At 46.3% G+C, this 27,607-nt stretch overlaps 1 protein-coding gene across 1 annotated transcript in view; it reads left to right on the forward strand.

The window, feature by feature from the left end:
• Positions 1-27,607, forward strand: part of LOC142583286 (protein maelstrom homolog) — a 60,057-nt gene that overhangs the window by 4,722 nt on the left and 27,728 nt on the right. The window contains exons 6-10 of the mRNA XM_075693694.1: positions 4,031-4,219; positions 7,244-7,382; positions 12,677-12,739; positions 14,998-15,115; positions 17,574-17,717. Of these exons, the coding sequence (XP_075549809.1) occupies positions 4,031-4,219; positions 7,244-7,382; positions 12,677-12,739; positions 14,998-15,115; positions 17,574-17,717 (653 nt within the window). The remainder of the gene's footprint in view (positions 1-4,030; positions 4,220-7,243; positions 7,383-12,676; positions 12,740-14,997; positions 15,116-17,573; positions 17,718-27,607) is intronic.

Here is a 27,607-nt window from a genome sequence, read left to right on the forward strand (position 1 = left end):
GTCCTCTTTCCACCCAAGGAGCGCAGCAGGGCCTTGGCACGGGCCTGGCGTCGGCCCCGATTAAATTCGGGGTGCATGTTTCGAGGTATAGGGGCGACAATCAGCATGTCGCTGAGGTCAGGTGGAATGACCTGTTTCTGACAGTGTTGGACGTGGTAGTTGAAGCAGAGTTTCTGCAGGATGTACCGGCCCGTGGCTGTCAGAGACATATGTTCGAGTTAAGAGGTTCTTTGCTCATCCATGATTTCCTCAAGCGTGTTGTATACCCCCAGCTGTAGCAGACGAGCAGTGCTTGTGGACTCCGGTAGGCCAAGGGCGATCTTGTAAATCTTGCGTATAAGGGTGTTGATTTTCTCCCTTTCAGTGACATTCCAGTTGTGGAAGGCAGCCACATAAGTGATGTGACTGATTGCGAAAGAGTGTATGAGGCGCATGACACTGTCCTCCTTCATGCCCGTGTGCTTGTTTGTAATGCGTTTGATCAGGCGGGTAGCCGCTGTAACCTTGCCTTCGATTTTGCGAATAGCTTCTATATTTGACCAGTTGGCTGTTATATGCATGCCTAGGATGCATATCTTCGGGACTCTGGGAATGCAGGAGCTGTCTTGTGTATAGAGGATTATGTCGTCACATTGGCGTGATTAGCCTGTAGGCTTGGGCTGGCGGCGCAGGTGGTAGACGAGCAGCTCCGATTTCAGTGGAAATAGTCGGGAGACCTGTGTCTTGGAGGTAGGTTTCGACTGCAGAGACCGCTGCTTGTAAGGTGCATTCTATCTGACCGTAACTGCCCTTGTTGACCCACAGGGTGATGTCATCTGCATACAAGGTGTGATGGAGGCCATCGATCTCGTCGAGGTAGGCCGGGAGACCCAGCATCACTAGGTTGAAAAGGAGCGGGGATATGACCGATCCATGAGGAGTGCCGGTGCTTCCTAGTGTATGTTTGTCGGATGTCCTGCTGCCGACCGCGAGGGTGACTGTGTGGCGCGACAGGAAGTCTCTGACGTAGTTGTAGCTTCGCTCACCCAAGTTGAGCTTGTTTATGCGGCTCAGGATTGCTGCATGTGCTACATTGTCAAATGCCTTTCCAGATCTAGGCCGAGGATGGCCCGGTTGCCACTAGTTGGGTCACTGATAATCTGGTGGTAGAGCTGGAGCATGACGTCTTGAGTGGAGAGGTGTGACCGGAAGCCCACCATAGAGGGTGGGTAGGCTCCAGTGTCCTCGAGGTGGTGGTTGATGCGGGAGAGGAACGCGGGCTCCATCACCTTGCCAACGCAGGATGTGAGGGAAATGGGCCGCAAGTGATCGAGGCTGGACGGCTTGCCTGGCTTCGGTATCAGGACTGCTTTAGAGTGTTTCCACGCCCCTGGGATGCGACCCGCTCGGCAGCATTTGTTGATGTATGCCGTAAGAGCGGTTATCGAGGCATCATAGAGGTTTCTTAGAGTCTTGTTTGTAACCTTGTTGGGACCAGATGCTGATTTGCCATTAAGGTCGTGGAGAGCTGCGCGGATCTCTGACTCGTGAAATTCTTCGAGTGTCACATTTGTCTCTCCAGTGTAATCTCCGTGTTGAACATCGGGCCGTTGAGGGAAGTACTTGGCTAGCAGGCGTGTCACGAGCTGGTGATCACTCGTGGTAGCCTGTTCCTTGTGCAAAAGGCATTGCAGGTTTGCTTGCTGAGCAGACTTGCTCTGCGTTTCCCCCAAGAGGTAACGAAGGAGACGCCACGTGCTGCCATTGTGGAGCTGCCTATCGACTGCGTTGCAGATGTCATACCACTGTTGGCGGCTTAAGGTCCGGCAATGTTCTTCTAGCTGGCAATTGATATGTGCGATCTTCTTACGAAGCTTTCGGTTGTGCCTTTGCTTTTTCCATCTTGCGTTTAGTGACGTCTTGGCTTCCCAGAGGTGGGCTAGTCGGCTGTCGATCTTGTCAACCTGGACTTCGGGTGCGAGCATCTGTGTCGCCTTGTTCATGTCGTCGTTGAGCGTCTCCATCCATGCCTCGATGTCATCGATGTACTCCTCACCTCTCTGTTCAACTCGGTGCTTTCGGAATTTGTCCCAGTCCGTCCATTTGAATAGCTTAGGAAAAGGGGGTGTACCCGCCTGAGGAATTCGTGTTTCTATGATCATGTGTTCACTACCGAGATCTTCAAAGGTATTGCACCAAATTGCTTAAGGGATGTTACGGACCGCCGTCAGGTCTGGTGTCGTGTCCCATGCCGTAGAGGTGCCCATGCGGGTCGGCGCCGTGGCATCGGTAATAAGAGTTAATTTGGCATCATGTAGGTCCTGCCACAGGCGTCGACCTTTGGCGGTAGTGTAGCCATAGCCCCAGGCCTCGTTCGGGGCGTTAAAATCTCCCCCCACCAGAAACGGGTTTGCGCCCGCCAAGGCAAGCGCCCCTCGGAACAGAGAGAGGAAACGAGCCCGTGAGTGAGCCGGATTACTATATACGTTGAGGAGAAATACACTGTGGTTGCGTGTTCTATTGGGAAGGAGCTCTACAAACATGTTTTCCGCATGTGTGCCGCTTACGCTGTGTTGCACTACTATCCCTTTCCGAATTAAAATTGCAAGTCCGCGATCAACAGGAATCGGCGAGGCATGCGCAGTGTAACCTGGAAGCTTTGGTACGGTACCTACTGTTTCTTGTATCATTATGATGTGGGGTTTGGGTTGTGCATGTCGGACGTATTGTTGCAGCAGTGGTTGCTTCTTAGTGAAGCCCCGAAAGTTCCACTGCCACACCACGAGCTCGTTAGTGAGGCTGGCCATCGTGGTGCTGTACTTGTGCGTTACCTGAAATAGGGCTAGGGTGAATGACTGTAGGGCCCATGGTGGGCATCATTTCCATGCCTGGGCGAAGGCCTATGTGAGTCTCGATTTTGTCTATATGGGTTTCAACCCTGTCCGGGTTTGAATTTCTGAAGGCAGCTTCCTCATTTCTTCTTGTTCTTTCCACCAGTCATTTATCATGACATGTGCTTTGCGTCAATCACTTACTGCTGATTCGAGGTTCTCGAGCTGTTGAGACTTGGAACTGGCCGCCGCGCGTTTCTTTGTGGGCCGCGCCGCACTGTCGTTACCGTTCATGACGGGAGTCGGGACTAAAGCAGGTTTAGGTATAGATGTCTGCGCCATCGACTGTTTAATCTCTCGAATTTCTTGGGTTAATTGTAGCATGACCGTGCTTAACTGCGTTTTCGCGCTGCATTTCTTCTAATGCCACATCCCTGGGGTCCCTCTTATTATTGGGTTCTGAGGCAGTAGCTCCCTGAGCCTTGCGTCTCAGCGAGCCCTTAACCGCATCTGCCCAGCTCACCTTGTCAGGTAGGTCCGAATCTTGCTGGCCGGCTTGCTTCGGACGCCGAGAGCTCGAACGGCCACGGCTCGGCCCGGGGGTTTTGCTGCGCGCCCGGCTACGAAACCTGCTCTGCCGGCGGGATGGAGGCCCCGCAGCCGAGCGAGAGCGGTCCCGGTCTCGAGAGCGGGAGCGGGAGGCAGGTGGGAAATGTTCGTCGTAGTTCTGTTGCTGTAGCTCGAGGGTGGCCTCCGCCGCTGCCCTCTGTCGGTCTCCGCGTCGTTTCTTAACAAGATAGGGGGTCTTGAATCGAGCCTTGCAGGTCTTGTCCGCAGTGGGATGCCAACAAAAGCTTTATGGTGCGCAAATATGCAGTCAGTGCTCATCCTTTTGTTGTTCTTTCGTCCCGTGTTTTTCTAGCGCTGTTTCACTAGGAAGGTATCATACCAACTAGCTCACTCGCAGACCTTATTAATTTCTTTGTACAGGTTCGTCATGGTAGAAATGGCAGAAAAGAAAGACTACACGATGTGGCAGGTGCCCTCACGACAGGTCTCGTGTGTCGTCTTATTTTGTGCCATTTCTGCCAAGAGGGATCTAGCGCTTCTCTTTAGGGACCATTGAATTGACAAAGACTATAGGCTGCTAGTGAAGTTGTTCGCTAGATTTCTGCTAATTATTGCCTGACGATACATTTCTTTTTCTCTTTTGTGATTAGGCGAAAGCACGCATGGCATCCCCATCACAGGTTTTGAAGAAGGCACGACTGACTACAGGGGCGTTGTCCGTGGCCTGATGGCGTATCTTCGGCTTCCCGTTGAGGATGCGATCCTTCCACCACTCTTCTGCATGCAAGACCACATCCCACAGGCCTCTGGCTGCATGCGGTGGCTCGAAGAACATGCAAGTGAGTTGTTTGTAGTTCGCCTGCTCATTATCATAAAAACACACGCATAGCTTGGACCCGCACATATTCCAAGGCATAAATTGGGGATAGCAAAAATGAAAAAAAAAAAAATTTTTGCTTCTGCATATAGTCAGAGTAAAACAGTTACTGAAAGCACTTATTGTCATCACATTTCTCTCTTCAGTCCTTGTCGTCTGTTGCTTTTCATTCCGAGAGTCCCTTGTCGGAGATATCCTCCCATAAAAGCGTGTCTTTAGTGTCATCAAGTGTGTTTAATATCGTACATTTCTAGAATGCGAGACGAATGAGCTCCTCGGGAATGCAGGCCCAAGCATCAGCAACTGGCCACGTGCAGTCAAGCGGACTTTATCTCGAAAGCGATCTGCTCTGGGGGCGCATTCTAGGTGGTCCGACGGCTCTTAGTTTTGCGTGTGCTGTGTTCTCGCTGCTCAGTTTGCGTCGACGCGACAGACAGCAGGAAGGTGGCTTCGCTCGCTGCTGCTGCCACACTTCCTCACACCGGCATTTTGACAGCGAGTGTCCACGGTCATCGAGTATGATGTGCTCAGGCCTGTTTGTGCGTGCTGACACGATGCTTGTTAATTTAGTAAGTGAGCCAATGTTTACTTAGTTTTATGGCCGACAAAACTACTATCCTTTCTTCGTATGGATGTCTACTAATTTGCTATTGCAATTGATGCTTCACCTTTCAGGCGAAACTGCAGCTTTTTCTCTTGCCATCTAGAATATCAGCTACCTCCAATTGCCCTCTAATCCACATTGCTGTCTCCCTGCCTCCTAACATTGCCCTTAATATTTTTCGTTCCATCGCCCCTTGCAAGATCCTTAGCTACTACTTGTGAAGCTCCTTAGGTAACCTCCAAGATCCTGCTGCATGTGCTAATACTCGTAGAATGCAATGATTGTACATTCTGCTTTTCGAGAATAGCGGTAAGCTGCCGGTCATGGACCTGGTAATGCCTACTGTATGTGCACCAATTTATTTTTATTGTTTCATAAATTTTATGCTCAAATCAGTGTCCCCTGTGACTAATTGGCCACGATTAACGTTCCCTTACACTGTTCTCGAATTCTCATTGTCGTTCCAGGCTGTTGGACATTACCTATGTTTCCTGCATATTAATCTTCAGTCCTACTTATATGCTTTGTTTTCCAAAATCCTCAGTAATTTGTTGCCAGTCACCTCCATCACTGATGAACAGGACAGTGTCATCTCCAAACCAAAGGTCGTTGAGATATTTGCCTTTGTACCTCCCTCCTCTTGTTCTTCTCAGGCTAATGGCTTGAATACTTCTTCAAAGCACACAGTGAATAACATTAGAGCGATTGCACCTCCTTGTCAGACACCTTTCTTGATCAATATTTTGCCACTTTTCCTGTGAAGAATAAGGTAGCTGTGGAATCTTTATAGGTATTTACCACATTGCTTGCCTGTACTTCTTATACTTCCTGACTCCGCACTTTCTCCATGACTGCTTGTACCTCTACTGAACCAACACACTTCAGTAATCTGTGTAAGCCGTAGGCAGTAGAACTTCATTGACCTGCGATCGTACGATGTGTTTTTCAGCCGCCAGATCCCGTGCGAGCAAGAAAAGGCGTGAGGCACGCATGATTGAGAGCAGTAGGTGCCAGTCACGGCAGCTTCTCTGCAGTGCTCATCCTCCCATGTCACATGAAAATGCCGGCATGCACACAGTTGCTTCAAGTCGCGTGCACGGCCATCACCGTCAACCCTATATTGTGATAAGCATGTTTATCCACTGTTTCACAGCATGTGGCATAGAGCCGTTGGAAGCGCACTGCACACTTTTAACAACAGATTAAATGCACTTCTGTTCCCAGCTGCAGAAGCTGTCAAGTGAGCGTCATGTTTTGCTCTGGTGGCATCATATTCTGGCTCGATGTCGTTTTGGTTTCTCCCGTGGCTCTCTTGAAACACAATGCAATACGAAGACAACAAAGTGCGTCTCAGGCTGCCACAACTGGCACGATGCTTTGCGTTACGTTGATGTAACTACAGTTCGCTGTGCCAGATTTCTTAGTGACCTTGGGTTGTACGTTTACCTAGTTAGTATGTCTTTTTTTTTCTCTTCATTTTGCAAAAATTACGAACGAGATTATACTGTATATAGTTGGTTGTACTCTTTCAATCTCTCAATTACCCGAATGATGACGTGGTGTGGTCCATTGTTAAATACTCCTTTTAGAAGCCAGTCTGTTTATTGGGTTGGATGTAGTGTTGCCGTGGTTGTATTGGAAATCATTTTTGTTAATACTTTGTGCAATACCGAAAGCAAGCCACTGGGTTTATAATTCAATTCATTAACATCTCCCCTTTTATGTATTAGTATGGTGGTGGCATTCTTCCAACCATCTGGTACACTTGAAGTTCTGGGCCATTGCAATAAAGGGTTTCCAGCTTTCTGAGTATGGTATCACCTGCACCTTTGATCCTACCATCTTTGTTACTACCAAATATGTGGGCACTGTCATAAATATATGGCAGGATGCTTACTTTTAGTAAAGCACTCTAATGTGATGGGCAGAGGCATGCAAGTGGCAACCGTATTCCATCTCGCCAGGAGGCACTGTAGTGAATCACAGGTGCTCAAAGTTAATGTCTAAGCCTTCTCTACGGTGTCTCACACTGCTGATGTGTTGCTCTGGAATGTTAAGCTCGATCAGTTAGTCAATCAATCAGTCAGTCAGTCAATTTTCTTGCCTTGTGCATGCTATGTCACAAAGTCATCATCTAAAACTATCATCCCACAAGTCCCCTTTTCTTGTTTGATGTTGCACGGGCTGATATGACAATGGCAAGCCTTTTCCTCTGCGATCGATAATAACTCCTTGCACAGATTTTAATCATGCTACAATGACTTAATTCCGTGCTTTTGTATTTTGCTAAATAAGTGTTGTTGAAACACTGACAGTTGTGAGTAGATTCATACTAGTTTCAGTTGGTGCTGTAAATGGCACTGTTTATTTGTCTTTACAAAGGTTTCACCATGGACTTTCCAATCTGGGACATCCTGCCGCTTCTGCGCAAGCTGCGAAATGTGGTTGGAGAGGAGATCTCACATGCCGAAGCTGAGAACATCCTCAATTCAGCCTTGTTCGACTACGAGCTGAAGTCTCTGTAAGTATCCTCCCTCCTCACATTGTATTGCACATTGCCATTGATCCTCTTCAAAATTAACTCTGTAAAGTGGGACCTTTTTTGTTTCGGTCTTATTCGCGGCGACCAACATGGCGATCTGCTGCGTTTGCCACCAGCACGTCTGTTCCATGTGTGGCTGCAGCTTAAAGCACAACGCTGTCTCATCAGCGTTAAAAGTATTCCTTGGCGAGTAGCTGTCATGGAGGGTGCAGTAGCTTGCAGGGTGCTACTTTTGCATGTTGTGCATGTGTCCACGTCCTTCGCCTTGCTATATAATGTGTGGAAGACAGTCTGTGTTGTTACCTAAAATAGTGGAGCCAGCCCTCGGAGGTGATGATGTATTGGGTGTCTGAGCGCTGGGCAAAAGCGACTGCCTTTGTCATGATTAAGGGGCGCCTCAGAGTGATGTTTTGACTACTAATTTCTTTCACCCATATACTTTGTTTACTTGCATTATGATCGCACTCGCGTAATGATCGCACCCCTGAATTTTGTACATTGCAACATATTGCAATCGCAACCATTCAAGCACGTAACTTCCGAGAGTTCAATCACACCCTTAATCAAAGAAGGTGAAACTTAGTGATGATGTCATCATCGTTAGAAAATGCGAAAAAGTTACCGTATTTACTTGCATAAGGATCACACTCGCGTAGCGATCGCACCCCTGAATTTTGTTGTCAAAATTAGTTTTTTTTTTCTTTCCCACGTAATGATTGCATCCTGAACTTGCCACAGCGATGTGTCCTGTGCCAAGTCTAGCTAAGGATGATCGCGCTTACCATCTGTCGAATGTTACGCGAATGACTCAAGAATACCATGTGGTCTGCACGCACCAAACAGATTCTTAAGTAGATGTCTGATTTCATTCCTTTTATCATTTCCTGCACTTCCATGAAAAAAAAAAAAGCTGTAACCAAGCTTGCCTTGTCTTTGTTATTATTAGGCTTTATAATGGTTGTGGTCAACAACAACAAAAAGGCTCGTTTCGATTGCTCTCATCTGCACTCGTGGGCACACAACAAATCGCGAGTGGCAACGATAGTAGCCACGTTTACACTGATACGTTAGAAGTGTACCCTATTCATATGCTGACGCTTGTAACACAGCCAAGATATTTGCCCACCCTTAGCAGAAATGTGCCGTATTGGAATAGTAGCGAAGACAAATGCCGTCGTTTCGCTAGCATGCTCGCCATGTGTTTCTATGTCACTGGCAGCTAAGCGTGCCCATCTCTGTTTTTGTCCCCTCAAAGTGGACATGGCTTCATTATTACCGCAAACTTGCCGATATTAACGATATTATTCATTACTGATACGGAACAAACTATATCAATGCACATAATGTACTCACGAAAAGAACAAAAAATTTGTTCGCCTTGCTCCGCCGGCCGCCTTTTTTTTTTGTTTTGGTGTCCCACACTGTTACAGCGGCAGTGTTGTCCTCCTGTTGTCATCCCGCAGCAAATGTGGGATGAAAAAAAGAAAAAAAATTCTTTTCACAGAAAATTTAACCCACGTGATGACCGACCCTTGAATTTGCGTTGAATTTTTTGACAGAAAAGTGGGATAATTATGCAAGTAAATATGGTAATCACAGTGCTCTGAGGTTGTGGGCAGTACTTGGCTGTGCGTAGCCTTTTTTTGGCTGCTGGGAATCTCTTCAGCTTCCTAAACATCTTCGAGGACCTTCATGGTGTGGATGTACGTAGAAAGCGGGCTCCGCAGCATGCCATACTTTGCGATCTTGAAGTTGCTGGCCATCTTTTCGTCGACTTCTTTCAGAATTTCAGCTTTCTCCTTGACAGTCTTGGGGCAGCGCCTGCCTCGCGAAGACATCCTGCAGCTTTGATGCAAGCTAAGAGAATTGGCATGCGGAAACTTTACCTACCAACACCAGCAGCACAGAGTTTCAGTGCACAAAAGAATCAGTTCGTGCAGGTCTCAGCTGCTCTATTGCCGATGTTGATGCCCATTGTGCTTTCTTCTTTAGATTGGGTTGCCATGCGGTGAGTGCAGCTAGCCAAATGCCCCAATGAGAATAATGCTTCTACAATAATAAAGCTTGTAGTGAAGGTTTAAAACGACAACTCTTGGCGGCACGAGGTTTCGAATTATCAGTGGAGGTGCCAATTATTTAACGAAATAACGAGTTCTATTACCCATAAACTCCTAGGAACTGTGTACCGGACCGCAGCGACTAGTTGAAATTTCAAATTAACGAGTGCTGAATTAACGAGCTGCCACTGTACTAACACACCTGCTAACCCTCCCGATTCGCCTGCAAGACTCCAGATCTTTTACTGAACTTTCCAATTGTACGATCACTGTCTTATATCTCCCGAAAAGTGGTCTCTGTTCGTGCAATAATTGTGAAACTGGCACCGCTGAATCTACAGCCGCATCGTAATCAGCAGCATCACCAACAGTCGCACCAGCACCATCGGTATCATCGACTAAGCAGCCGACTACGGTGCCTAGTAAGCCGACCAAAGCCAGAGCCAATGTAGCTGTTGCATTTCGTGCCTGAATTCCTCCATGGTGCATTGTTACTGCTGTTTGTGTGTATGATTAGTGTTGGCTAGGCCGTGTGTGCGGTGCACCATGCAAAGTTAGAAACCTCGTGTGCTTGATGCCATGGAGCTATCTAAGCCCAAGAAAAGGTGTTTGCAGAAGTTTTTGCGATCTTACACTTCTGAATTTCCGTGCTTTATGACATCAAGAAAAGAACATTTTGCATTTTGTACAACGCGTGGATGCAACGTCAGCGTGCCTCAGGGTGGCAAAAGTGACTTCAAACTGCATGTTTCTACGGCGAAGAACCAAAGCTATGTTCGCACCTCTGAGCAGCAAGACAACATAGTGAACTTTCTCCGGAACAACTGTGACGACAGTGTCATACGTGGGGAGTGTTTGTTTATGAGATTCCTCTCCGAACACAACCTACCCCTTATTATCACCGAACATGTTGGGCCTCTTCTACAGAAAATGTTTCGAAAATGCGACAAGGCGAAGCGTTATGGATGTGGACGCAACTCCGAAACGCAACTCTGAAGGATGCGAAGGTGGCCAACCTGAAATTTATTTCACAGGCATCGCTCTCGAGTCTTCGTTTCTTTATTCAGAGTTTCCCTCAGCTGCTGCCCTGAGAGTCCAATGAATCTGCTGAAGACGCTTTAGCTGCTCTTGAAGCTGAGTTTGCCACTCTACAGGCATTCAGTCTTCCAGAGGGCATTCTGAATGAAGAAAGGTGGGATGTGCAGTGGTCTATAGTCGGAAAAATGAAAAACACTGATGGAAAACATGTTTCACCGAGTTGCTAATGTGATGCTGGATTTAATCGTGATACCACATAGCTGCACAGTGTGTGAGACTATTTGTAGCATGCGCGAAAAACTAGGACTGCATTCCGCTCATTGATGTGCAACACAACCCTCCAACACCTGCTGCTAGTGAAGGGTCGTCAGTCTGGGCCATGTTTTGAGTAAAGCTACTCCGACAAATTTTGGAAGTAAGCAAAGTCTGCTACTGAAAGGTCCCTGCGAAAGGACTCAACGAACATTGCCTGAAAGTTTGAACGAAACACCCCCCACCCCCCCGGTCCCACCGGAAGTTGAAACATTCAGTGCACTCCCCCCCCCCCCCCTCCCCCGTTGGCGCGAATAAAAAGTCTCCCTATTTTTGATCTCGCCAGGTTGGCAGCCATGCTGTAGCCATGTCAGTACAGGGGCGGATCTAGGAAGGAGAGGTGAGGGGGCAGGGACAGTTTACGGGTTGATTTCTGCTCGCATGCCGCAAACCGCCTTCACGAGGGTGAATGAAAATTGCTCAGTGTGGACGCTGTGAGCCCAGAAATCGTACACTTATGAATCCTGCATGCTTCAACTACCACATGGATCTCTGGCACAGACTACTGGAGTACACATGTGGCGTGTGAGGGCTTTGTTTAATCTGAAATGCACTGTGAAATTCCTTCTCCAAATTATGGAAGTGAATGGGGAGAAATGGGATGGGGTTAGATTCTTTCTAAGCACTCACGGAGCCCTAAGGTGCTGTTTGTGGAACCCAGTTTGATAACCCAAGGTCTGGATAGTTGTGTCGTCACAGGTGATGATGACACAGATGATGAAAAGTACCTGTGGTGTGTGCAATCGAGTAAAGTCTAGGATGCAGCATCAACATTCCACCACAGCACATGGTGTTAAATCTTCGTCTCTGTGTTTAGGCCATTGGGCCCAATACTGTCAGCGCTGAAGTACTGTGTCTGTGGGGAGACCTTGGGCGGGGGGGGGGGGGTATTCTGCAAGTGTGTCGACCTAGTGGACATGTCCATTTTGTCTGCTGCTGAAGTTCTGATTGGCTGGCCTGGGGTACAGGTCAGAAGGAGACAGGTGCCCCCAGACAATCAGCACTTCATCAGCAGACGAAATGTGCAGGCGCCGACAAAAGTGGTAGACTCACGCAGTGGGAGCTGGAGAAACGGCAAACTGCATCGCAACACCATCTATCTACAGGCAGCATCTGGGATCGAGACAGCCAATGGGTGCCCTTTATTATCTGCAGGCATGTCGCTTGACTCGTGTCAATGTAGATGGCGGCGCGATGCAGTATGCCGCTGCTCCGGCTCCCGCTGTGTGGAGTATACCACTTTTGTCGGGGCCTGTACATGTCCACTAGCTGGACACAAAATGCCCCTCACGGTCTCCCCTCTGTATTCACTAGGGGCTTTGGGCAGACATAAAAATTATGTATGCTACTCACCCCTGCCCGTATAGGGCTGTGTTCATGTCATATTGCAAATTTTGAAGTTCGTAGTTTGGTAGGTACAGCCGAACCTAGATATATGGAACCCACATATAACAAATGATTGTCTATAGCGAACAGCAATAAAATCCTCTTGAAATTTTCATATAATTTTTTTTTATATATTGAATTACCTATATATTGAACCTTCTTGTGATCCACTTCAGATTCGATATATCCATGTTCCTCTATATATATTAAACAAAGATTGAGGCAACTGACTTGTTTACCTATGTGGGAAGTGTGATGAAATCAGTAGGTCGACTTGGGAAATGTTTGAATCAATGAGTACAGATTGGGCGTCATCGATTATCTGACCCTGACAGTCCTGGCTTTCCCGAAACGGTGCTTTCAGGCAACGAGTGCTACGTACACTGTGTCTAGCAGTCTTGGCGCAACAAGTTGAATAGGTCCCTTGATGCATGGTACGTGCTCCTTGTGATTTCTTCTTCCTTTCTTTTCATCACCCAGCTGCCCTTACCACCTGGACATCGACAACAAGAACTGTGCCTTGGGAGAGTGTAGAAGGCTTGGGTAAGTCCAGCCGAGTGTCTAACCATACAGTCACAAGTGCATGCCTGGTGCTGTTGAATTAATAGCTGCGCAAGATTGAGTTCCGTGACATAAAAGTGTGCATAATTTTTGTGTTGATTCCATGCTACGTATTGACTTGCACAGCAAGCCGCCAGTGGAACATCCAAGTCCGCAGATGGCCCTTTGTTTTCCTGTCAGGTGCATCTCGCTTGTGATTCTTTCACATGGACCTGATCAATATTCCTTTTTCCACTGATGTTACCATGTATGCTTACAAGAAATATTCGATATAATAAAGGTACCCTCTTTACTAGGAAATAGGCTGAACACAATTACATGTCGACCCCTACATGTTGAGCTTGCCGAGAAACAAAATTTATAATCTGAATATAGGTTGACCCATATCAGAAAGACAAGCTTTGAACCTAACATACATGACTACAACTCGAATAAAGAAGGTTAACTGAGGGGCCTGATTTTTATTAGTCATATCATAAGAAGCCAACACTGACACCAAGGACAACATAGGGGAAATTACTTGGGCTTAATAAATGAAATAAAGAAACGATAAATTAATGGATATGAAAGTGGATGAAAAAGCAACTTGCCGCAGGTGGGGAACGATCCCACAACTTTCGCATTTCGCGTGCGATGCTCTACCAATTGAGCTACCGCGGTGCCATTTCCCCATCCACTTTCTTGGGTATTTATGCTTCCTAGTAGAACCCTGGGAATGTTAGCCAGCGCCACCACTCAGAGACCTTGGCAGTGGATGTTGAACATCCTTTCTGCCGCAGGCGTCATGAGAACGTGATCTTAAGAGTAAGGATCAACGGTGAATATCTCGACAACCTTTGTTTTGCAGATGAAATTGTCCTGTTCAGCAACACTGGGGATTAAGTGCAACAAATGATTGAGAACCTTAACTCAAAAAGTGCAAGAGTGGGGTTGAAGATGAATATGTGGAAGACAAAGGTAATGTTCAATTGCCTGGCAAGGAAACAAGAATTCACGATTGCCAGTCAGCCTCTAGGGTCTGTGAAGGAGTATGTTGGCATACTTCCAGCTTTCTGGTATACTTGAACTCGAGAGGCATTGCGTATATAGGGCCGCAAGCTTATCAAGCATAATGTCTCTGCCATCTTTCATTAAATCCACTGCTATTCCATCTTCTCCTGCCGCTATTCCCGGGGACATGTCTTGCAAGGCCCTTCCAACTCCATTGCTGGTTATGGCAATGTGCTTTTGCGAGGCTTTTATTGGGTTCCAAAATTGTGTTGCAGTGGGCCTTTGATTCTTTCCAAGTATGGTGGTTATTAGCACAAACAACCACCATTTCATTAACATTTTTTTCCCTCCCCTATGGTCTCGTTGCTCTAAATTCTAGGCTCTGTAGTCATCCTGCAGGTGAAATCTCAATGTAATAAATCTCAAGGTACCAACTGCCGTGGTGGCTTAGTGGCTATGGTGTTGTGATGCTAAGGACGAGTTTGTGGGGTCACCGTGGCGGCCACGTTTCCAGGGAGGTGAACTGCAGCAACGCCTGTGTGTCATGCATTGGGTGCACGTTAAAGAACTCCAGGTCATCAAAATTAATCTGAAGTCTCTCAATATGGCATGCGTCATAATCAGATCCTCATTCTTGCACGGGATTAGTGGTGACTGCAGTGTTTCGAGGCCTCATTGCAAAAGCGGTTTACAAGTTCATTGTTGTGAGGTGCCCAGAAAAAAGGATTAAATTTGTTTGGTGTTCTGAAATTCATAGTATTGAAACATTTTTACATTAAGGTAATGGGCTTCTGTTGGGGGATTTTTCGAACCATTGTTATTCTGGAAAAGTTGTTTATGAAATTCGTAGTTATGAGATTTCACTGTAGTCACTCTGTGTAACTTTTCTTTGCTAGGTTCATGAGAGCCATGGATCTCCTTAGCACCTGGACACTTCAGTGGTCTGGACATGCCAAAGAATGATTACGAAGGGCTTTACAAATCTGTTTGAGGAAAGATAAAGAACTGCTCAACAGAGTTCTATTGGGGGGAACGTGGATCATCCCACTATGACAGTCAGGCTAGTTGTTCGCTCTTCGAAAACTACTTGAAAAGTATTTAATGTGCAATTTGCTTCTTGTACTATTGATTAATATTTGATTTAGCCTCTAAAATGAGTACTCACACACCCTTTTAATGAATACTCGCACATCCTTGGAGGAACAGCTACGTTCGCACCATCAACATTGATCCCTCTTGTGGTTTTGCAGGTACAAAATGTCGAATGCCCTGCTCAACGCATACCGGATCGAGCGCTGCATCGACTACCAGCATCTCCCACCGAGGTTCGACCCATCGCTCAACTTCGAAGTCTCCCAGATGAACCTGGTGGGTGACTTCACTGATTGTTGAGCTGGTGGTATAGAAGCTGATGATGAATACATTGAGTTGCATACTAGCAATGTTCAACAAGAATATGAATGCGACAAAGCCAAGAAAAGCATTGGAGGACATTGACTGTTCTTTTAATTGAAATGTAAGCATTTGTATTGCAATTTTTCGAAGTGGAAATGTAAACTGCTTTTAATTTACATGTAAGAACAGGGAAATCAGGTGGTTTCTTAATTTTCATTTATACATTTCTGTGGGACTGCGTCCAAATTTCAACATAAACTGCTTTTTAATAAAAGTGTACAAAAAAAATAAGTTTTTAATTGAAATGTATGCACTTCAATTAAGTTATATCATAAAAATGCACAGGTAGTACCCCTATGCTTTGCTTGGCTTTATTGAAGTCTGTTGACTTCAAAGGTGGCTAGTAACAGAAAATCGGGGCCTCCTCATTTCTTCTTGTTCTTTTTGTTCGTATGAACTGTGTTGTTGTTTTACATTTTCTGCTAGATCTAGAGCACTCTTGCCTTGTGTAGCAGCAAACATCCATATTCAGCAAGGAGTGAATTTTGAATGCTGTTTTTCTTAGTAGACTAAAATCTTTAGCAGATCACAGTGCATGTCGGATAATGTTTCCTTGCATAAATCTACATAATTTATGCCAACACCTTTGGGAAGGCATTGCTAGTTTTCGTTAAATGTTTAACTTTTTTGGCATTTTAAAGGAGTACTGACATGATGTTTATTTTTTTACTTTCAATCTTTTTTTATGCTTCACGAAGGTGCTCAACCCATAACGTTCCCAGACTTGTAAACATTCTTTGTACATTTTTAAGGAAATAAGGATCGATGTGCACTGAGCACAATTAGAAGCACTCACGTTATGGATGAATTGTTAAGGTTCCACAGGATTCCAGTAGTAACGCACAATGCGTATGGATATCTAGAGCTGGAAACGATACTCGAGTGAAAATCTGTTTGACCATACCCTCTGAAGTCTTCTGTTGGTGAAAGAATGTCAGCGAGATGATTGCTTCGAATAAGTTTAGTGCTGAAAAGTTCCTGTAGCAGGCAAAAATGAGCAACAGCAATGCAAGTTATGAGGTCAGTGTGATCTCCAAACAGTATGTTGCCTGTCAATGTCTGCTGTCCCACGTGTGGATTAACGGTGGATTAACATTAATAAAGCACATATGTATCCCTCAAAAGACGTCTGTGAAAGCTTGGGCAATGTTAAACAAGTGCCATACCACTTCCGCCCCTTTCCTGGTGTCCTCTCTGGATGATTTGATTGGCAGATATGTACAGTAGAACCTCATTGATGTGATCCCATTTTGTACGATTTTGCGGCGGCAAAAATTCTGGACCGAGAACACAAAAACATACCAATACAGTTACGCTTCTTGTTTGCCGGGTAATACATTCCGGGAAAACACGATATTTCTGTGCCAACGTGCTGAAAGGTTGCAGGATATGGTTTCCAGCCGCTGAATCCCTCGGAAGCAAGAAAAGCTGCGAGGCACGCACAATCCGGAGCAGTAGGTGAACGCAACAGCAGCTTCCTCGCAGTACTCGCCAGCCCGTGCCCCTTGAAAATGCCGCTACGCGTTCGGTTTCCTGTTCCGGTACTATCAAATATCCTTAATGGTCCTTGCACATCGCCACTTGCAGCTATCTATCGCTGCCAACGCATTGTGATAAGCATCTTCACCTATAACTGTCTCACTGTGAGTGTGACGTAGTAGGAAGCATATACACACGTTTAATAGGCGATGACCCAAACGCGCTCGGTTTGCTCGGGCCCTGCGACCTCAACACGCGTCAGCATCTTGTGCCACAACAATTCTCGCCGAGTGGGCACGTAAGAACTTCCCGTCAAAAGGCTCCACCCAAAGAAGCTTCTGACCTAGGCTCACTTCGAGGAGTGCGAATGTAAGCTTGCCAAAGCCACAGAAAGAGTGTGCGTCTTGAGCAGCTTGGACCCTGCGAGATCGGGGAGTGTTGGCGTCTCATGCTGCAACAATTCGCGCACCGCTTTGCATTACGTATATGTCAACTACAGTTGAGTGTGCCAAATTTTTTTAGTGACCTCGGATCGTTCGTTTTCCCAGTTAGTAAATGTTTTTTCTTGCTTTTTATTCCTAAATGTATGAATGAAGTTCTGCTGTATTAGTCATTGAGATATTCCTTAGCAAATTTTCAGTGGACTGTGGTTTAGCAGATTATAAGCACTTTATTTGGAGCGTAGCAAAGTAAATGAGCAGGTGATTAGTAGGTTAAATCAAGTTCATTGTCGTCGTAAAAGGCAAAAGGTTTGAAAGAAGAAAGAAAAATGGAGAGAGTGTGGTCATTTCGTTTGACATACCCATTTGCTCATGTGGTTTGGTCAAGGGGTTGACTCGAGTATTTTGTTAATACTGTGGGACCGTTCTGCCCCTATGCTCTCTCGACTCAGAGGCCAGCTCGCATGGGCGTGTCGCGGCGGCCCCCTGGGGCCAGCGGAGACCATGGCTCATCGTATTACCAGCGGTCAAGCGCTCCGGCACCACCCTTGCCAAGGGAGGCAAGGCGGGTCGAGGACTACTACGCCGAACAAAGGGTATAAAGGCTCTTCCGTAGTTTTGCGGAAACTGTGCTATTGCTACGTGCAGGGACACTGCAGACAGGGTGTCGAACCCAACTGGGACTGAATAGAAAAATTGGAGCTAAACCATTATTTTCAGCCAAACAGAGACCCAGCTACAGTGGCTAGGCGTGCGGTTGGCGCTTTGCTGGTTCCTGGTGACAAGCGTGGCATCGCAGTCGGAGGCCCGTAGCAAGCGGCACGTGTTGTTGTGCTGCTGTGGCTATATTACAGTACAGATGCACCGTATTTATCACTGTATTTAAAACTGAAAACTGTCTTCGTGGTGATGCTGCAGACAGTTAAAGATTACTGAATGCAGCGGAGCGCTGTCACTTGTGAAGAGAACGTGCTTGCCTCGTCCTTTGCTTTCCGGTTCGAGAGGCAAAAATATAGAGCTCTTAACGCAGCTTTTGTTCTGTAAACATGGTAAAATGGAGTCTACGAAGAGCAGCACAAATTCTGCACATGACGAAATAGCCCTTCATCAGTTCTTGTAAAGGGAGAGCTGGAGTTGAAATTTGTTCGAATCGGTATATAGGTGCTGTGTGCGAATGTAATTTGCGCAGGGGATACAGTGCAGTCCACTTATAACGATGCCACATATAACGATATATCGGTTATAACGATGCGTCGACATGAGAGTGTCATCTTATGCATTAGGTCTATGGGGAAAAAAAAACATTTATAACGATAGGTTATTCACCGCATATCGACTATAATGATCAAAATTTTGCCGTCTGGACGGCGTTTTCCGTGCCAAATAATCGTAACATTTGCGTTGCTTAGTTCCCTGAAACGAACGATGTCGAGACGAGGCGATGTTTACCTCCGTAAGTTCGTGTTTGCCGCCATTACCGCGCAGCGCGTCCCGCCCCGCCTGCGCACCGGAGGATAGCTGAGTATGCGCAGCGCGCCACAAGATGGCGCTAGCTGCTTCATGTGCATCGGCCACAGTCGCTCCGAAAGAGAAAGAAAATAAAAGTGACAAGCAAAGCGGCGCGGTGGCGCCAGTCCCGCGTCTCTCTCTCGCAATAGCAGGCTGATACCACTGAAGCAGCGTGTGCAACCAACGGTTAAACCCAGTTCGAAGATGGCGCCGACAAAGCGCAAAGCTGTGTCGCTTGACACGAAGATGGATATTTTGCAGGACTCTCGATGCAGCTTCGAGGTGAGCGCCCTTGTGAAGAAGTATGAGCTTGCCCAGTTAACGATATCAACCATCTTGAAAACGGGGAGCACCGCGATAGTGAAGGCAGGAGCTATCAGCGGCCATGCCGATCAGCGGAAAAGGGTTAGAGACCCTTTGTATGCCGATGTTGAAGAGGTGCTTTACCAGTGGTTCATCAACAATTGCTTCAAAAAGTCGGGCTTTGTGCGCAAGGACGAACTTCCGCAACCCACTGAGACCAACACCCGAGACCAACACGGTGGAAGCCGCTGACATAACCGAGCTCTGGGAACTCGTTCCTACTGGTGACACAGGTGATGCGTCGAAAAAAGAGTTTTTGACTGCAGACAGTGCTGCCTCATTCTGCGATGAGGTCACCGACGAGGTGATCACCGAAGATGTGCTCTCTCGACAGACGGCAAAGTTGTGCGACGGTGGCGACGGCAGCAGCGACAGTGACAACGAGCTTGACAGTTGCTCCTTGACCCTGACCTCGATGTCCACGCAAAGTGCACTGTCATCGATCGACCCCTTAATTGATTTTATGCATGCTAAAGGATTGCCGCCAGTGTTCGCGCAGCAGCTGGAATCCATGCACACCGTGGTTGTGAAGCTGAAGCTGCCGCAAAAGCAAGTGCAGATTTCGGACTATTTCGGCGCGCCTAACCCTTGACACGGTCATTGGCGCTAGAAATAAAGTTTGTTTTTCACGGCCTACTTTCTACATTTATTCTTTAGAGCAAGTAGTGAATTCGAAGCTGCCAAGGTATGTTCCGTGTTTTTTTTTTAAATTGCAGTCCAGATATAGCGATCATCGGTTATAACGATCATATTTTTCGTCTTTCTCGATATATTATGAGTGGACTGCACTGTATTCGTATTCCGCGAAATGCGTAATGAAAATGACTTGATTTGAAGTAATGTAAAATACAATTGAATAAATATTGATGTTCGCAGAACTAAACTCCCTGGCTTTGCTTTTTTGCCTGTATGGTGCTGTTATAAATGAGATGTGTGGTAGTTTTGTGTTGAGCTGTACAAGTTTGCAAATAAGTCAACAACCTTTTTTACCAATAGAAATGTGCTTTTTTTCTAAAAGGAAATATGTTTCTTTGTTTGGTGATTTATGAATAACCGTATCATCTATGATGAGGGTAGCAGCTTGTAGCATATGCAAAATAATAGTTCGGACTCTTGATGGCTGTTTACGTATATATAAATGTAATAGGTAGGGGTGTGCGAATGTTCGAGAAGTTTGAATATTATAGAATATATTTTTAATCTTCGTATTTGGTTCGGAAAATATATATTCGAATCAAATCGAATATATCGCTGGCTGTGCGGGAGCAGACACTGTTGTTAGCATTTTTTTTCTATCTAATCTAAGAATACTGGGGCAATTTCATGCTGCTAGCAAAACTTTTCCTGTAAAGTACACTTGGCCACTAAGCGTCTGAAGTCTGCGGGAAAGCGAGTCTCTCACTACTAAGGGGCACAAGTTTGTGGAAAGCGAGGGTACGTTTTTCTTTTTTTGCAGCGCTGTCCCCAATTCTGAGCTTACTGCTTGACAGCAAGTGCGATGAGTGACAATGGGCACAGAGTCAAATGCCTCCAATTTTATGGGCATTTTATGCGGTATAATAAGGCACAGTCTGGAGAGGACTGCTACTGCGAATTACTAAAATTTCCAAGCTAACATGAGCCAAATACACAATGCTTTAGTATATAATGGGTTAGTGGTCTAGATGTTTAACTTTGACAATGTAATTGCAATGTTTCAAAATAATAAATTAACCCAACTTGCTGATATATGCACGTGCATATCATTATGCACTATTTGATTCAATATTCGAAGCCAACTATTCGTATTCGATTCGTATTAGAAAATTGTGATATTAGCACACTGCTAAAAATGGGCTAATTCTGAGGTCACACGTGTAATGAGCAACGCCAAGCATTTGGACCACCTATAGCCTGAACGGAAACGTAACACTGCATCACAGCACTCTGAATACATGTAGCATAGTGTAGGGTGCTTTTTCTTTTCTGGAGTTCACAGGTTAGCCAAGTTCTTGCTCATCACAGTGAAGTGCAGGGGAGCCATTAGCTTGACAATGCTGTTCATATGTTCGATTTTGTGCTGCTCACAAGTGACCAGTCCAGAACGCTTGGACTGGAAAAAGGAAGAAAAATCTGCCAGCTACATTGTATGCTGCAGTCGTTTCCTTGTGAACTGTGGACGCTGCACTTGAAGGTTAATTTTATTCTGCTAGGTGACTGTTGATATCTGTCGTTGCACTCACAAAACGTCTCCAAGCTTCTCGCACAAAATTAATTGGTTGACTGCCTTTGAACGGGTTCACTTCCTTGCTTGTGTACAATACTCGTTCTTCACTTGTTCAACATGCGTCATTTTCATTAGCATCTTATCAATTGCTTGAAGCGTGTGCAAGCTTGGCTCACTGTCTCTTCAGGAAATGCTTTGGCGACCAGCATCCCATCGAAGTCGTGCTCCTTCTTTGTGTGGGAGTTTTCTTCTGCTGCAGTGTTGATCACCATCGAAGGAACAGTGCCATTCATTAGGCGCCGATGCATCCTTGGAATCTGCATTGAAATGCTACTCTAAGTGGCGCTCACACACGGGTAATACAGTTGTAAGGTTCTGCTGGCATGCGAAGCGCAAGCTCGTGTTTCTCGGCAAGTTCTGGTTCTCTTGGCATCAAAGTCGGTGATGTTTTAGCCCGTGACTCTCATGTTTCTCAGCAAGTTCTGGTCCTCTTGGCATCAAAGTCTGTGATGTTTTAGCCCGCAACTCGCATGTTAGTAGCCGAACTTGCGATTCGATGCAAAGTACGTGATGCCCCTCCGGCTAGTTCTCTTCTGTGCTGGAACACTTTCACTGCTGCAAAGCTTCGTACTCATAAACATCACCCAAAGTATTTGCTTTGCTCCCCTAGCTGCTGTGCCGTTGCGCTGCTAAACACGAGGTCACGGAATCGAATCCCGGCTGCCGTGGCCACATTTCGAGGGCAGGCAAAATGCAATGCCCATGTCCTGTTTATTGGGCGCACGTTAAAGATCCCCTGGTGGTCAAAATTAATTCAGAGTTTCCCGCTACGGCGTGCCTCACAATCAAACTGCAGTTTTGTCACATAAAACCCCAGAAATAAATTGCTTAAGCGAAGTAAATTACAGGAACTCTGAGAACTATCGGGACTGCGAGGGCGGTGCACCAGGCCGTCAGCATGTTAACAGACAATATAAATGACTGCTTTTGAAAATTACTCATTGCAGTAGGATAGCATAGGATAGCTCTAATTTACAGAGTAATTCAGCGGCCAGACCGAGTGCTTCCATCTTCTTCTTGTTGATGGTGACTCACGTCTTGCAGGGTTGGCACCCCTATTCTAGGGCACCACTGAGTGTGGCTGCTCATCAGGCATGGTGTGCCAGCCCCCGTTGGAGGCATGGGTTGTCGCTGGAGAGCACACTCTCCCACTGCTCTGCACTCAGATTTTCTATATTGTGGAATGATTTGTTTTTGCTGCATTCCCACGTGATATGATAAAGGGTGGGCTTTGTGCCACACCATGGGCATATGTCCGTGTATTGGTTTGATAACATTTTGCTTAGTATATGTAGATTTGGGAAGGTACCTGTTTGCAGCTTCCGCCAGCAAACTGCCTCTTGTTGATTAAGCATGTTATGGGGTGGGGATTGACTGTAATTCCTCTATGATAATTTAGCATTTCGGAGTACGTCGGAATCACCGTCATGAAGTCCTTGGGGTCTCCATTTAGGTCCGCTCAGTTAGTATGCTCGTGAGCGGTCCTATCGGCCGTCTCGTTGCCCTCAATTTCAGTGTCTCCCAGTATCCAGAAAATGTTGTGTCTAACTCGTCTTTCGTGTTGGCCAGCATGGAGGAAGATTTGGAGCGCCTTTTGGCCAATTCTGCCAATGATGTAGTTACGGCATGCTTCCTTAGAATCTGTTAATGTTAAGGGATTTGTTTGCACGGTAACCCTCCGCGGCCGCTAGAGCAACAGCCATTTCTTCTCCCTCAGTTACCGTACAGTCTCGTGCCGACGTGCAAGTGATCTTATAGTCCGAGCCAATTACTGTCGCGACAAGTTTTTGCTCTGTTCCTCGTTTCCGAGGATACACCACGGCGTCTGTTTATACCGTGTTCGTCTCGGCTGCTAGATATTTCTCTACATATTTTGCCCTAGCATTACGCCTGGCTGCGTGTAGGTTTGGGTCCATGTTTCTTGGCAAGGACCCTACCCTGATGGTGCTGCGGTACTCATATGGTAGGTTTGCCGTTCTCTGTTCTTCCCTTTCTATTTCTTGATGTCCCAGCCTTTTTAGAAGCTTCCTGCCCGTGGTAGTCTGCTGGAGTCTGAGTATCTGTGACCCTAATTGTGCTACTTTGAGCTCCTTGAACGTATTATGGAGTCCGAGGGTTAACAGCTTCTCTGTCGAGGTGTTGGCCGGCAGATGAAGAGCTGTTTTGTAGGCTTTCCTTACGATGGCGTCGGCCTGGTCCCTCTCGCCTTTGTTTGTGTTGTAATAGGGGAGGGAGTGCGTGATTTGGCAGATTACGAGGCTCCTAACCAGCTTGACCGTGTCTCCCTCCCGCATGCCGCTTCTTTTTTGTGGTACACGAGTGATCATGCACGCCACCTGTGTTGTCGCTTGCTTGAGTAGGTTTATAGTGTGTGTGCAGCATTGGTTACTTTGCACCCACATTCCCAGAATTCTGACGCCTTCTTTTTCTGGTAATTTCTGTCCTTCAAGGGTGAGTGACGTTGAGTTCCTCTTCTGAGCGCCTTCCTCGTCTGACTCTCAGGAGCTCGGACTTCTCCGTCAAGCAGGCGAGGCCTCTTTCCCTGACGCATTCTTCCACACATGTTGCTGCGGTTTGTAGACGTTCTTCTTTTTGGATGAGCGAGCCTTGGTTGGTCCAGACGGTGATATCGTCGGCATAGATGGCATGTCGTATGCCTTCGATCCTTTTTAGCTTCTGGGCTAATCCAATCATTGCGATGTTGAAGAGGATCGGTGAGATTACGGATCCCTGTGAGGTTCCTTTGTTCGGTGTGTGGAACTTGTTGGTCCGTAGGTCTCCTAATCCCACCGTGGCTGTTCTGTTTGATAGGAACGCTGTCATGTAGCTGTGGATTCTTTGTCCACTGTTGAGGTCGTCCAGTCCCTTGAGGATGGCCGCGTGGCTAACGTTGTAAAATGCTCCTTTGACATCTAGTGCCATTATTATGTTTTCTCCGTTGTAGGAAATGTTGTTTAGTACCTCCTCCTTGATTTGTAATAGGCAGTCTTGAGTTGATAGTTTGGTGCGGAATCCAAACATGCTGTGGGGGCACAGATCTTCATCTTCCATATGTGGTTGTAGCCTCCTTGTCACGATTCGCTCGTAGAACTTGCCAAGGCATGAAGTGAGTGATATCAGTCGTAGGTTTTCAACTTGTAGCTTCTTCCCTGGCTTGGGAATCATTACCACTTCCGCATGTTTCCATTCTTCTGGCAATGTCCCCACTTCCCGATGTGTATTGAGGAAGTCTGTCAACTGTGTGACCGCTTCATCACTTAGGTTGCGGATTAGTGTGTTTTTAATTTTGTCTGCGCCTGCCGCCATGTTCCGGGTCGATGCCTTGATTGCTGCGAAGACTACCTCCCTGGTGATGGGTCTGTCCAGGTTAGGGTTCTCTTCGCTGCGGTATCTCTCCATATGCGCCTCGGGTTTATCTTGCCCGTAGCACTTCATGCGGACTTTCTCTAGGAATTCTTCATCTGTTCCTTCGAATTGGTAAACCAATCTTTGGATGGCTTTGTTGCTTTTCGACTTGGTTTTGGTTGGGTCCATCAGAGCCTTGAGGATACGCCAGTTCTTTGCGGTGCTAAGGGTTCCATCTAGCGAGTCGCTAAACCATTGCCAGCTCTGCCTTGCCAGTTGGGCCACATATTCCTCTGCCTCCTTGGTAACCTCTGCAATCTTTCTCTTTAGCTTCCTGTTTAGTCGATGCTTCTTCCACCTTTTGGGCAGCCCGCGTCTTGCCTCCCGTAGCCTGACGAGCTGCAAGTCCACCTCCGGTGTTCGCTCTGTTCTTTCCACCTCTTGGGTGCATTGCTGTTGTATGTCCTTTAGTTGCTTGCACCTATGTTCTATGGAGGTTATCCCCCTCTCCATTTGCTTGCATTCCTTGCGGAAGGCGTTCCAATCTGTTATTCTGGCTGCTCCTATCTTGCGCTTGATGTTTTCTGCTGACATTTGCGTTCTTATTATGTAATCGTCGCTACCCAGATTCTCCAGCAGGTTCTCCCGCATGGCTTGCGTCGCTCCTCTGACGTACGTCAGGTCTGGGCATGTATCGGGGCTAGCACTGTTGCCTAGGCGCGTCGTTTGATTTTTATCCGTTAGAAGGGTGCAATTTGTGGTATCTGCTGCATCGCTAACTTGCACTCCCTTCTTGTTGTCTTTTTGGTACCCCCAGCTCTGCCCGCGGGCATTGAAGTCGCCCACGATGAGCAGGGTGTTGGATTTAACTAGTTTGCTAGCCCCTATGAAAAGTTTTTGAAAGTCCCCATCCCTTTGTCGTGGTGGACTATATAGATTTATAATAAACATTCTTTTCTCCTTCCTCTTTTTCTTTGGAATTATCTCTGTCACGATGTGTTCTATCCGTGTGCCCGGGATTTCATAGTGTGCTATGGCGACTAGTTTTTTTGCTAATTAAGGTGCGTCCTTTTTCCTGGCACGTGTATCCCTTGAGCGTCAGCACGGTGATCGTCTCCTGCAGCGTGAGTATATCAGGAGAGTTTTGCTGTGAATTTATGAAATGGTGCAGCAGGCCTTGTTTGTTACGATAGCCTCTGCAGTTCCACTGCCAGATATCTAACGTGTTGTGTCTAGCTATGATGGTTTGTCTGATTGGTGCTGTACTTTGGTTTTCGGTACCGAATCTTTTTTCATGGTAGAGTTTGTCTCTGGCCTCATTTGTTATCTTTTGCGTGTTTTGATGTAATTGCGAAAAGTTTGATCTTGCATCGGAACTTTCTGTTGCCGTAAGTTAATTTGTCCTGCATTTTTTTGCATAAAGAACTGCATTTGTTTTTAGGGTGTTTCCTTTTCTGGTTGCTGTGGCTGCTGCTCCATTACTGGCGGGGTCTGCTGTCACGGCGGGCTACCTGTCCTCTGCTCTCGCATCTCCCTGATTAATTCTTTAATGTGTTCCTCGAGTTGCTCTGATCTTTTCATGTGCTGCTCTAATTCGCGCCTCAGAGTCTTATTTTCTTCCCTTAGTAGTTTGAGTTCATTGCTTTTGTCATTTTTGTTATCATAGTGCGGAAGCAGCGACTTGGGAGGGCCTGCTCCCCGGCTCACCTTGACTCCGCCCTTCTTCTGATGTTGTGGCTGCTGTTGTTGCTGCCCCTTGGCAGCAGGTGGCCCCAGTGGTGGGAAGAAGCTGTCCCTAGACTGGCCAATTATTTTATATATAACAGGCATGCAATAACAACAGACTCAGTCGCAGACAATGTGCACTTTTACTCGTTTAATGTTTTACTGTTTAATGTTTTACTCGTTTAATGCTCTTCTTGATGAGTGCATCGATCTTGTTCTCCTCCGACCGCGACCAATTTAGCACAGAAGCCACGTAGTTGATATGGCTCGCGTGCATGATATTGAGCTGCGATTGTCGGCTCACCCTCGCAAGTCAGTCGTCGGCCCGTGTTGACATGGCAAAGGTACATTTTATATGCCCGATTTTGACAAAAGTTGCGTCTAATTTCGTCTGCTGTAGCCGATAGTCCGTTGTAGCGTGGTCCGCTAAAATTGAACTTCATTGCATTAATAAAATAGGTAGAACAAACTAAGGCTGAAGTAACGGTCTGTTATATCCGAAAATCTGTTGTACACGGGCCCGTTGTAATGAACGTAGACTGGATCTGTTGTTCTGATGCAGCTATCCAAAGCCAAATTCTAGGTTTGCAATTAGCAGAATAAATGGTACGAGGCTATCAGATTTAATTCATTTCAGTAAAAAATTAAAAATAATGTTTTGAAACCCTTACTTAATCTGAATCTGCACTGAATAATTAAAATCCTGATTGTTTTTACCAGCTTTTGTGAATTTTTAACCTGTGCCTAAATGGTGAAGCTTGGAGGGACAGTAAAGAAAAGAAAAAATAGGATGAATTTGTGATGTTATACTAATGTACCAAAGCTGAAATCTCTGCATGAAATTGTAAAAGCGTGCCTATTTTCCAGACTTTAAGTTGCATCTTTTCTTTCCCCAAACATTTTCATTGGTGTATCTTATGCAACAGTGTGCCGTGTATTTATATAAAACCATGCATGTTGGCACGACCAAATTGAGCACTTATTTTCCGAGCAAGCCCAATGCAGAGGCAGTGGCTGCAACGAGCCTAAAACGTCTTGTAAAAGTTATTCAGGTGCCGACAATGGTGACCCAGCGGCATAGTTGAACTTCTTGACTGTATCAGAGGCTGAAGCCTACAAGTGAAATGCACGGTTTATTTATTTATTTTTTTTTTTAGCTCTAAGGGAAGGGAGTTGGTTGAAGATGATTTTTCTGCTAGGGTTCGCAGCTCGTAAAAAATTCATTTACGGATATTTAGTGCGCTAAGCGGGTACGTGCGGGATTTTGTGAATGAGTGT

The sequence above is a fragment of the Dermacentor variabilis genome, chromosome 5 (assembly GCF_050947875.1).
Source record: "Dermacentor variabilis isolate Ectoservices chromosome 5, ASM5094787v1, whole genome shotgun sequence".
In the NCBI taxonomy this organism is placed as follows: Eukaryota; Metazoa; Arthropoda; class Arachnida; order Ixodida; family Ixodidae; genus Dermacentor; species Dermacentor variabilis.